Consider the following 13,266-nt stretch of genomic DNA (forward strand, 5'->3'; position numbering starts at 1 on the left):
TTATTAAAACTTTTAAAGAAAATATAAAAACTAATACCAACTAATAGAAATTAGAGAGGACAAAGAAAGAGAAGAAAAAAGAAAATACAAAAGTGCAGTGAGAAATAATAAAAAGAAATATAAAGAAGCTTCCAATTTTCTCTGCAGCAAATATGATTACAAAATTATCTCTTATCTATGATTACATAAAAAGCTCACCTTCTTTATTATCCAATAAATCTGAAAATGTTGTTATATAACTTAATTTGTTAATAGAGAACCTAATTTAAGTAATATATATATATATATATATAATGCACAAACACACATACAGACAGATACTTTTATAGATGAATAATAGCAAAAAGTCAATACTATAATTTTCTGTCTTGATTTATAGAAATAAAATATTTGATTTTTATTTCATAACAGTGATTTTATTTCACTGTTATATGAAAATCGGAATGTATGAAATGGGAAAATTAATTCACAAGAAAGGTCAGACCTAGGTAGCGGCAAAAATATGGTGCAAACATGTCAGAAACCACATCTGGAAAAAGTATTCAACAATTTTTGGTAAGTAATTGTACTCCAGGTTTATTATCTTGTGCATACATTAATTGAAACACATCGGAATATCACATCCCTAATTCACCTGCTCAGTCCTTTAGTATTACTTGCTCTATGATTACACTAACATGTTTATAGTATAATGACACATATGCTACAATAATTGTGAAAGGTGAAACGTATATACACAGACAAGAAGACAATTTTTGTTTGCAAATTTTGCAAATTGCAAAATGCTTAAGTTGCTCAGCAATAAATCCTGCTACTTTCAAGTCCTGAATCTTCTGGTTGTAACTGCTTAACACTATGATGCCCATACCTTACCAGAGTGATGCTATATTTGTGAACCCCATTTTCATGTGTGAAACTCCCAGTATCAGTATAAAGCTGACCTGCCATGATTGTTTTTGTTGTTTATTCGTTTAGTTGCTTCCGACTCTTCGTGACTTCATGGACCAGCCCACACCAGAGCTTCCTGTTGGTCGTCACCGCCCCCAGCTCCCCCAGGGTCGGGTCCGTCACCTCTAGAATATCATCCATCCACCTTGCCCTTGGTCAGCCCCTCTTCCTTTTGCCCTCCACTCTCCCTAGCACCAGCATGTTCTCCAGGGTGTCCTGTCTTCTCATTATGTGGCCAAAGTATTTCAGTCTTGCCTTTAATATCATTCCCTCAAGTGAGCAGTCTGCTTTATTTCCTGGAGGATGGACTGGTTTGATCCTCTTGCAGTCCAAGGCACTCTCAGAATTTTCCTCCAACACCACAGTTCCAAAGCATCGATCTTCCTTCTCTCAGCCTTCCTTATGGTCCAGCTCTCGCAGCCATATGTTACTACGGGGAACGCCATTGCTTTAACTATGTGGACCTTTGTTGTCAGTGTGATGTCTCTGCTCTTAACTATTTTATCGAGATTTGTCATTGCTCTTCTCCCAAGGATTAAGCGTCTTCTGATTTCCTGACTGCAGTCAGCATCTGCAGTAATCTTCGCACCTAGAAATACAAAGTCTCTCACTGCCTCTACATTTTCTCCCTCTATTTGCCAGTTATCAATCAAGCTGGTTGCCATAATCTTGGTTTTTTTCAGGTTTAGCTGCAAGTCAGCCTTTGCACTTTCTTCTTTCACCTTCATCATAAGGCTCCTCAGTTCCTCTTCGCTTTCAGCCATCAAAGTGGTATCATCTGCATATCTGAGATTGTTAATGTTTCTTCCAGCAATTTTAACTCCAGCTTTGGATTCCTCAAGCCCAGCATGTCGCATGATGTGTTCTGCATACAAGTTGAATAGGAAGGGTGAGAGTATACAGCCCTGCCATACTCCTTTCCCAATCTAAACCAGTCCGTTGTTCCGTGGTCTGTTCTTACTGTTGCTACTTGGTCATTATACAGATTCTTCAGGAGGCAGACAAGATGACTTGGTATCCCCATACCACTAAGAACTTGCCACAATTTGTTATGGTCCACACAGTCAAAGGCTTTAGAATAGTCAATAAAACAGAAATAGATGTTTTTCTGAAACTCCCTGGCTTTTTCCATTATCCAGCGGATATTGGCAATTTGGTCTCTAGTTCCTCTGCCTTTTCTAAACCCAGCTTGTATATCTGGCAATTCTCGCTCCATGAACTGCTGAAGTCTACCTTGCAGGATCTTGAGCATTACCTTACTGGCATGTGAAATGAGTGCCACTGTTCGGTAGTTTGAACATTCTTTAGTGTTTCCCTTCTTTGGTATGGGGATATAAGTTGATTTTTTCCAGTCTGATGGCCATTCTTGTGTTTTCCAAATTTGCTGGCATATAGCATGCATTACCTTGACAGCATCATTTTGCAAGATTTTGAACAGTTCAGCTGGGATGCTGTCATCTCCTGCTGCCTTGTTATTAGCAATCCTTCTTAAGGCCCATTCAACCTCACTCTTCAGGATGTCTGGCTCTAGCTCACTGACCAACAGTCAAAGCTATCCCCAATATTGTTATCCTTCCTATACAGGTCTTCTGTGATCTGAACTACAGTCAGCTCCAGGTCTTGTTTTTACCAACTATATAGATGACTGCCACCTTTGGCTGCAAAGGATGTAGTCAATCTGATTTCTGTGTTGTCCATCTGGGGAAGTCCATGTATAAAGCCGTCTCTTAGGTTGTTGGAAGAGAGTGTTTGTTATGCAGAGTGAGTTGTCTTGGCAAAATCTATCAGCCTGTGTCCTGCTTCATTTTGTTCTCCCAGGCCATGCTTACCTGTAATTCCAGGTGTCATTTGACTGCCCACCTTAGCATTCCAGTCTCCCATGATGAAAATAACATCTCTTTTAGGCATGTTGTCCAGTAGGTGCTGTAGTTCCTCATAGAACTGCTACCTCAGCTTCTTCAGCATCTGTGGTTGGGGCGTATATTTGGATCACTGTGATGTTAGATGGCTTGCCCTGAATTCGAATTGAGATCATTCTATTGTTTTTTGGATTGTATCCGAGCACTGCTCCAGCCACTTTCCTCTTAATTATGAAGGCTACTCCATTTCTTCTGTGGTCCTCTTGTCCACAGTGGTAGATCTGGTGGTCATTTGATGTTAAGTGGCCCATTCCAGTCCATTTCAGTTCACTGATTCCCAAAATGTCTATCTTTAATCTTGACATCTCACCAATAACCACATCCAATTTGCCCTGGCTCATAGATCTTACATTCCAGGTTCCAATGGTGTGTTGATCCTTAGAACATTGGATTCGCCGTTCACCACCAGCACCGTCGGCCGCTAGCTGTCCTTTCGGCTTTGAGCTAGCTGCGTCATCACGTCTGGGGCTAGTTGAACTCATCCTCTGTTCCTCCCCAGTAGCTTTTTGACCATCTTCCGACCTGGGGGTCTCATCTTCCGATGGTATACCGACATATCTCTGGTTGTACTGATCCATTTAGTTTTCACGGCAAGAATACTGGGGTGGGTTGCCATTACCTTCCCCAGGGATCGCATTTAGTCTGACCTCTCTGTCATGACCTTCCCGTCTTGGGTGGCCCTTCACGGTTTAGCTCATGGCATCACTGAGGTGCTCAAGCTCCAGCACCACGACAAGGTAATGATCCTTTGCTGAAGCCATGATTGTTACCATCACTTAAAATGCCAGAAAGTACATGAATGTATCTTCTAGCCAATGAAAAAACAGACCTGAAATATCATCTAGTCTACCTTCCCATCCTTAGACTATTTGACTGGACATTGGTGATTAAAACAACAACAACAACAACAACAACAACATGAGAGAATTTGAAATGAGAGAGGCAGATAATAAATATATTTGCAAGGCACATAGAGACACATTATTTCACTCAATGGGAAATAGAAACATTGGACACTTTGTTGTCTTTAGATTTTCCTTGAAACATCTCCTTAATTCTGAAGATCTATTCTGCAAAACCAAAATGCTCTAATGGTAAGAAGATTGGCAAAATACAGATAATGAAAATAATAACAATACTATTCCCTGCCTGCCTCTCTATTTACATAAACACTTGTGGTGATTACAAATAAATAATAATAATAGTATAAAGTTAAGATCAAGACAATTAAAATCAGTTAAATAGTTAAAAGCTTGGCAAAAGGGATTTAATAAATACTGGGGAAGTGACAAACCTCTCCCCCAGCCCCACCGCACCCCCCAAAAAAACTATTTGGAAAGAAGATTCCATTGCTTGGGAACCATACATGGGGCAGATGGGCAACCTTTCTTATGTACTGGACTGAGGTTCAGGCATGGTGGTGCCTTTAAAAGTGCCTGGCCCATCAATACCTTAAATTATGTCCACTGAGCAACTGGTAACAAGGTATTTCAGTACAGGCATAGTGATTCCTGAATCTTACCCCAGTTAGAAGCCTGATCACCACATTTTTGCTTCAGCTGAAATTTCCAGTTACTTGTGAAGAGCAGTCCCTCATCACAAGTGTAGAATAATTTAGGTGGGGTGAAACAAAATAAAAACAGATTGTTGCATCCAAGGTTGATTGAGTTAGCTATACAAACCATTTCTTACCATGTCCAATCTTGCAAGCAAATCCAGATAACAAATCTACTCAAGGAGCACTCCTAAACTGGGATCCTGCTCTTTTGAGGAAAGTGCAAACCTATCTAAAATCCTCAATGCCAATTACTTGACATAGTTGGCAATAGAAGAGCCTAGGGCCCCTGGCTCTTTTTAGTAATGAGGAGGAGGAGGTTGACTGTAAACTAAAAAAGCAAATGTCATAGTATTCTGAAATAGAATTTCTGAAATAAAATCCATAATTAGTGTACAGATAATCATAAAATTGAACAAGCTAAGCTTTTTAAATATTTAGGTGTTTCAAGCCTCTAGAACCATGCAAATTATGCTTCTAATGCTGCCCATAACAGTGCAGTTGCTATTTTCAGATTTCACTGGAACCAGGGAGAGCACTTTATTCCAGCTGCAATTAAATTATTTAATGCAGAACCTGCTGCATAACTATTATATGGGACACAGCTGGGACATGGTTCCAGTTTAATTTCCAATAGAAAAGTGCAATCTGGATTTCTGTTATTCCTGTTCATGACACCCAGGGTGCCCAGTGCAGAATTAAGATTGTAAGCAGGACTTCCCATAATGGAGGTCAAGATTTAGAAACCACAATATGGCTAAAGACTCATGGCAGCAGGTTTGCACTGCAAAATATTTTTATTTTCTTACTTACTCCAGCTGTAGAAGGACCTTTCCTAATCTTGATTTAACATTCTCATTTCAGCCATACTGAAGGGCAACATGGACAAAAGTCCAGAGATAGGGATCAGAGGCAATGCCTATGTGGATTAGGTATCACTGAATACAGGGAACATGGATTTTTACTGGAGTTTTTTATGTTGTGCATTATATTATGACTTAAGAACAAATTAGTTATTATTTTAAATTCTTCCAGGTTGTAGGTTGTACTGAATAATGGTTTTATGGAAGTTACTTATGCCTTTTCCATTGCAAAATGTTGCTATTTCACAATACAGAGAAACAAGAAAAATGACCATCTGAAGCAGTAAGCTTGCTTAACTGCCCAGAGTCACTGGGAGCCAGGTGAAATATACATTTAATGAATTATTATTACTATTATTATTATTATTATTAGTGAATATAACATTATTATTATTATTATTATTATTATTATTATTGTTATTATTATGTAACAGGTTTATTATATGGAATTCTGTAATGATGGTCTATTACTGTTAAAGGATTTAGCAAATACTAAGTCCACTTTGTCCTTACCTTGATTTAATTTCAGTTTGTTTTCCCTCATCCAGACCATTATCAAGATAAGGCAACATTCAAGATACTGATTGCTTCCTTCTAGTCAGAAGGTAAGGAAAAGTGGAGAAGATATCTTAAGCACCTACTCCTAATGACTCAGGTGTTGCATGTCCATGTTGATTAGCAGATTCAAAATTCTCTGGGACACTGCAAGCATTAACTTCTGGACATGTCTTGAGAGGAAGGATTGGAACTACTACAAAACTACCTACTCCTATGTGCACAAAAGACCCAACTCCACATAGTGGCTCAGGATACCAGAGTTGCTGGTATTGAAAGCTACCAAGAGGTCAAGAGAACTAGCAAGATCACATCATCCAGTTTCTGGTATAAGTCATCTACCAAGGGAACCAAAGAATCTCAGTATTACCCAGAGATGAAATACAGTAAGTTCAGATAATCGGTTTGATGCAAATGCATCTGGATCTTTGAGGTCACCACTGTCTCAGTTATCTCACATAGAAATTGAATATTTGAGACAGGACATAGTTCCAGAGATCTCCTGGATCAAGGAAGGACTTTTTTTAAAAAAAATAAAGTCCTTATAACTGCTTCCTCAAGTATGTGGTTGACTTAATCAATCATGTGGACAAACACCCTATCGTTTCACATAAACCATGTAGATCCTTGAGTTCTACAAGCTTAAAAAAGTTCATATGAACATGAGAAGAGAAATTGTCTTTTTATGACCTTACCAAACATTGAAATTAAAGCCAAAGCCAATCCAATCACCTTATCTGCAAGGTACAATGAAAGGTGTGCATAGCCAGCTTCAAAGTATTCTGGCTTCATTTTGATGAAGAATATGCCAAATAGGACAAAAAAGCAGGTAAAAAAGCAAAGAAGTTTGCCACTTTTGCTGTATCCACTGCCATAAAATGGGATTTCAGATAGCCCTTTAAACAGGGCCCACTCTGTTTTCAATTGGATATATCCTGAACATTTCTCCACTTGTTCCCATCCACTCCATATCTGTTTCAAAGATTTCAGTGGGCCAAAGTGTTGAATTAGTTTTGCTAGAAGTACTTAGAAATGATAGTATCAATCATATAGTTCAAATCCGTGTTCTGTAAATTGTTCAGGGCTTCAATTACTGGAAAATCAAACAGAAAATTCCCCAAGAACATTAAATTAATCTTGTGAATCCATCAGATGCCTGGGTCATATCATTTTGACCCCTCATGTATCCCTAGAGAAGTTTACTGTAGCCCCAGTGTAAAAGTGAACAGAGAGAGTTCTATCTGAAACAGTTACAGAGGCCTTTTATTTTTTATACTTTTAGATTACTCCAGCTGAACAGAATAGGTCATCCAGTGTATGCTTTGTTGCATGTGTTAAACAAGTCCATAGTCAAGGCACATATGAAATCCTAAATTACTTCAAACTGGGCAAGCTGAATGTGGACAATGACATCTAGATACTCTTCTGCTTCACTAAAGATAATTCCAGCTAGTTTAGGGAGAGAAAATATAGTGTAGCCAAGTGGATGGTACACTAAATAGCATATCTACTCTGTCATAATCACCCAAACCAAGTAGCAAACATTAAACATTGGCTGATTGTCGGGGGAGCTTCTGGTAGTTGAGCTGGAATTTTTACAAATGAGGGCCAGCTTCCCTACAACTTAGCCTGCTGCATTACAGGATGTACCAGATTAGCCCCTCAGTCCTGTCAGCCAGGTTTCTGTAATATACAGTATGCAGATCAATAATATATACAGATCACTATGAATCATATCCTGGGTAGCAGATTTTTTTTTTCAACAAGCAAAAACACTGACATTAAAAAGCAAGACCTTTAAGTTGGATATCATACCTTGACTTGATTTATTAGACTGCAACCGAAAGGAAAGATAGACCAACAAATGCCTTACACTCCTTTCCCTGTAAGGTCTGGATTGTACCCTCCCACCATTGTTTTTCCTGCCAGTTACTAGACAATATTTTCTTGCAAGACCATGTTCCATTCTCACCTCCCCCCATCTTTCTGACACAACTAGTAACATGACTACTACTAGATGGCAGCAGATACATAAAACTTATTGCCAGCTAGTGGTTGTTTGGATTTTTGCAGTCCAAATCTGGTAGCCTATGGAGAGTAAGGAAGATGACTTTGATGGAGATACATAGGAACCATGGCCTAGTCAGAAGGGTCTGAAGCATTTTTTAAAGTCTAGAATGAGATAACATTAGGAAGTGTCTCAGGTAGACATCTCCCAGATTCACTGAACTATAAGGAGGAGGGTGTACAACAATCAGTGCTCGCAAGACTCTATTACTATAACCAATCTCAATAAAAGTAGTTTTAACCTTCCTGTAGAGTTGGTTTCCTGGTCTGGTCTACCTAGTGGGGGGCTGACTTAGCCCAAGCAAAGAGTTAAAATATTCTTTTGTGTCACCCCTTCAAAAGCAACCTGCCATTTCAGCACAACATAGTGGATAACAGAATCTCTAAAGAGTGAATTCAGATGGGGAAAACATCAGCAATCCTGATCTTGCTAAGAAAGTTGGCAGAGTTGTTGCTACCTTTCAGATTTTCCCCATATTGTTGCTGATGTTAGTAGAATTGACTGTATAAGAATCAGTCCCACCCTAAATATACAGTAACTTGGATTTTGGAGAAAATAACCTTCGTCTATAATGCTCTTAACCAAAGTTATGGCCACTAAGAAAATGGTCATAAATATTAGTAATCTGAAAAAAATATGTAGCTAACATAAGTGAGGTCAACTTATATACCAGGTAATGATACTACGAACCACAAGATTAAGACCACACCATTCTAAAACTCTTTGAAATGGGAATGAATGAAAAACAGAAACATTTCCCTAATAATTCAAAACATTAAGAACAGCAGCCTAACATTTAATTAAACTGATACTCAAATCCTCATGGAGAAATTCCAAAATAATACTAGACTCCTTAAGTGGACAGTATCTGCTTTTAAGAAGATTTACCAAGTTATACTAGGCCTTGTATAGGCTTTTCCTCATAGAAGAAAATGAAGACCTAAGGTCCTTATCTAACAACTTACTTTACCAGTACTGTTCAACTTCTGAACTATTAGTAGGAAGGCACTGGTGAAGTAAGAAAAATAATATCCTTCCTGAATGGAATCACCCAGCAGTATAGCTCTAAAGGAGCAGGAAACCAGTTGTGATACTGCCAATATGGCACTTAAGAATTCCTCTGCCTTTGTTCCTGAGTCATGAATTAAAATTAGTAGGGTTGGGAGACATGAAGAAGTCAATCAGGCACTAGGTATTTCCCAATTCTGGATGTGGAAATCACAGAACTGCTGAATTTTAGCACAAATTTGGTCACAAACAAGCCTACAATTGGATGGTCAAAAACTAATGAGTTGAAGAACTTTCTAATGGATGTTCTGCTAAGCTGATCATTAGGCAAATTGAAAACTCCCAGATATTTTGAGTTTTTTTAAGCAAAGATGAAATTCTACCTAATGAAAAATCTTATCTGCCTCCCTTCTAAGAGGTATATTTTATGTCCAGATCTGTTCATTAAGAAGAATTTGTAGATATTCTGTTTTATCTGGACATACTTCCTTTCTTGTCCTATATGTCCTTGTCAGAAAATGCCGAAGTTCCAGAAAAGTTAATGTTTGTTAGCTCTCTGCACAGCTCCACTTCCATGGAGAATGACTTTATTCATTACTTGTTTAACCAAAGTTGCATCACTGGTTATGACAATTGTGTATACTGTCTGAAATTGATTCCTTCTATTAGCCTAGTTGACATTAGTCAGCTATCCAGGTCTGCAAAAACTAGTTCTACCAAACTTACTTTCCTCTGTGATTATAGAGCAACAAAATAATCAAGAAATTTTATTATCATCATCATCATCATCATCAATATAATACTTACACTTCTATATTTTACAATATATTCTAAAATAGGTGCTCCTCCATCATCTTGTTTTATTATGCTAAGTTTAAAGCTTTTCCCACTTCCTGGTTGCCCATGAATTGATGGAGGACTTGGTTCACCTAAAAGATCAAAATAAGAGATGCATTTATAGACATTATTAGTAGAAGGGTCAGTTCACAGACAGTTTTCTTGGGTGCTAGCCTCAACCAATATTAATCAGGTAATACTGCAATAATTCACTAATATAGAAAAATATTTAGAGCACACCAGGTTAAAAATATGTTTTCGTAGCTACAATCCATTTCTTAAACTCTTTGTGGTCAAAGCAATATCCAGGGCTAGTAAATATATATATTTCCTCACAGCAGAAAATACATATTGTAGCAGGACAGTGACAGAAATATAAGAAAATATGAAGAAAAAAAGGAAGAAGAAAAACATTATTAACAGAATTGTGTGCTCCTACATAGAATGAATGTCTATTGATCTACGTGGGGGAAACTTTCCCTGAAAATCAGTCCATGAAAGACAGATGTGATACCAAGTTTTGTCTTTAATTGTAGATGGTATTGCAGATGTATCTATGTAGGGGAGAGAAACAGGGATTGAATAAAGCATGCACAAGAACTTGTTTATGAAAGGCATACATTTCTAGTGTGCCATAATCCGTAAAGCTACTATAAAATACCTAATAAAGTAAAATCTAAAAACAAATCCATATTTTCATATACCTTAAAAATAAATCAGTTTCTTTTACAGATCTGAGGTTTGACACTAATGGAAAAAATACTAATATATACAACTATCTACAAAGTTGTCCATAACACTTTTCAAAATATTATTTTGAAAAAAATCAATTTACTGCTCATCTAAAAACCTGAAACTATATTTTCTATTAATATTTCATAACTATGTTAATAAAAGGTAGGAAGTTAACTTTCAAAACATAATTACCTGAAATTCTTCATGGATGTTATAGGAGATAATCCACAAATATTGACTGATACAAGCAGAAATCCTGCCTTCACAATTGCCCGGCCTTGGAAAACAATGGGCCATATCCTCACAGCATGGAGCTTTCAATGGGCTGACTACAAGACCTGATATAATATGTAGCCCATCACCTTAATAAAATAGGGCTATCTGAGCTAACTGAATTTCTGTCTCTCACAGACAAAATTGTAATTAAAGACATGCTAACTGGCAGAGTACCTATTTCTTAATAAAATCTATTGTCCAGGAACTTTACTCTGCACACATGTTTGTGTGGATAGAGTAGATTCAGATACTTAAATACATGTAAGTGCTTTAAGAAATTACCATATAGCTATAAATTTGATAATAAATCCATTGCTTCCAATATAATTAAAGCAGTATGCTATTTGATCTTGTCATTTCTATATTCCTTTAAAAAAAAAAGAGCATCAAAACTCTGGAATCCAGAATTTCTTTCAGAACAGTGACAATTCAGTTACTTCACGTGTCCTGTTTATGCTGGAGAATTATCAGTCATAAGCAAGTTCAGGGATGTCTGTCATTCAGTTGTGTTAGATTTTACTTTTGATGCTTAAAAGCACCGATACCATATTAAATATAAAAATGAACACCAATAATTGTTTTTTAATAAATTTAATTAATTAGAAATACTTTATTTTACCCATAAGGCAGAACAGTAAATTACTTACGAACTGGTAAAGTCTGAAATATCTCAATTTTGCTGTATTCTCCTTGCCCTTTTCCATTTACAGCAGCAACTTTAATTTCATATGTTGTATTTGGTTCCAGATTGCTGAGAATAATCATATCTAAGAGAAAATGAAGAAAAGCTTTATTTAAAAGAAGCATATTTTGTGTGAAAAGGGACACATTAGGTTGTAATACTTCTGCTTCATTTATTTCACAAGGTTTACATTAAGGATAGACACATTAATTTTTATTTGGAAGGAAAAAGAAATAGTCATTCGTAAGGTGTGTGTATGCACAAAAAAGTGTTGGACAATGCATCCAGTTGTGACTGTGCTATTTAACAATAATGTAAAGTGCAAACTTGAACATACTGTTATCTATTTCCTTATTCAATGCATATATAAGTGAAAGGAAAAAACATCATATCTTGGTATTACTCCAGAAGTATTTAATATTTAAGGAAAATATGGCTGTACTATGTATGGCTACATTTAATAAGAAAATATATGTGAATTAATATGCTTGGTTTGAACCATTCTAGGTGTAACTTTCATGGCACTGTCTCTTCACATCTTGACAAGGGACAGAGAGTACAGATAGCAATTTACTCCGTCCTTTACCTCTCACTCTGTCTACTCTTTGTCTATGATATTGATGATCTCTGAGTCTTCGTCCAGTATTTGTCTGTAGATTCACATGCATGCAGCTTTTGCTCTCTGAGTCTCATCCTGGGAGAGATGATGCTACATCCTATGCTAGATGTAGCACAGGATGCAGTTCACTAGGTGCTAGGCTTTCCTTATCCCTATCAAGCATTTCGTTCAATAAACCTTTTTTATTGCTTTTGCTGAGGTTCAATTCCCACTGTCAGGAATGCTCATACACATTTACAAACAGTTTGTATCTTCCAGAAAACAATGGTGGTGAAAGAGAAGAATAGAACATAGTGATAACAAGTTCTATCTGCTTATCACACTGAAAGTTCATTAGATTTATCCAATCACTGAACTTTGAGAAAGAGCTGCTGAAATAAAGTATCACAGTATTGTTCTAAAGATCGATCTTCCTTGCCAGTTCTCTGCCCCAAGAAGTAGTTATTTTTAAAAAAACAAATAAATAAAATTGTGGGACCTGGGAGAACATAGCATTGAAAAGTTTGATTGGAAATATAGCATAAATTTATCTCCACCATTATTTGCATGTATCTTCCACTCATGCCATCGTATATTTTCTCTGATTCTAGTGCCATCTGAAAAGAATAACAACAACTGATATTTATGTCTCATAATCATGTAGCAGCTGCACGTATCCTACTAAAATGTTTCAGGTTTCCTATGTAAAGTCATATATAATTTATTCCATTTCTGTCAAAATGGCAATAGATAAATAACTACTAAGGGGAAAAAAGGGAAACAACTCCTCTGAAAGTGAGATTACAAAAGCAAATATTTATGAAATTTTACAGGTTTGTAAATAGGAACTGCTCAATGTGCATGTCATTTTTACAATACTGCTCACAGAAGTCATATATGCGTATGCATTATTTTTCTGGAAATCATCATATTAAAAGGGAAAAGTGGATAACTATGCCCACAATTTTTATCTGACCGTCAAAAAGTTATCACTTTTCTTTCAAAGATAAAATAAACATACAAAAATAAGCAAGGAATAATAATGATAATTTCTGAAACTACCACCAAATTTCAATGAACAAGCAAACAAAAAACATTCTTTTACATTAATCAGTAGAAATGCTGTTCATCATTACCTGAATAGGGAATATTCAAAATATATATTTAATTTAGTACTGAAAGAAATGGATTTTAAACAGAGTCCATGTTTCCTTTCCAGAAC

General features: G+C 36.6%; 1 protein-coding gene across 1 annotated transcript in view; it reads right to left on the reverse strand.

The window, feature by feature from the left end:
• The window catches only part of NCAM2 (neural cell adhesion molecule 2), a 108,667-nt gene that overhangs the window by 38,370 nt on the left and 57,031 nt on the right, over window positions 1-13,266 (reverse strand). Inside the window, exons 13-14 of the mRNA XM_063304711.1 lie at window positions 11,412-11,531; window positions 9,724-9,845 (exon numbers count right to left, since the gene is read on the reverse strand). Of these exons, the coding sequence (XP_063160781.1) occupies window positions 9,724-9,845; window positions 11,412-11,531 (242 nt within the window). The remainder of the gene's footprint in view (window positions 1-9,723; window positions 9,846-11,411; window positions 11,532-13,266) is intronic.

Source organism: Candoia aspera, chromosome 5 (genome assembly GCF_035149785.1).
Source record: "Candoia aspera isolate rCanAsp1 chromosome 5, rCanAsp1.hap2, whole genome shotgun sequence".
Classification (NCBI taxonomy): domain Eukaryota; kingdom Metazoa; phylum Chordata; class Lepidosauria; order Squamata; family Boidae; genus Candoia; species Candoia aspera.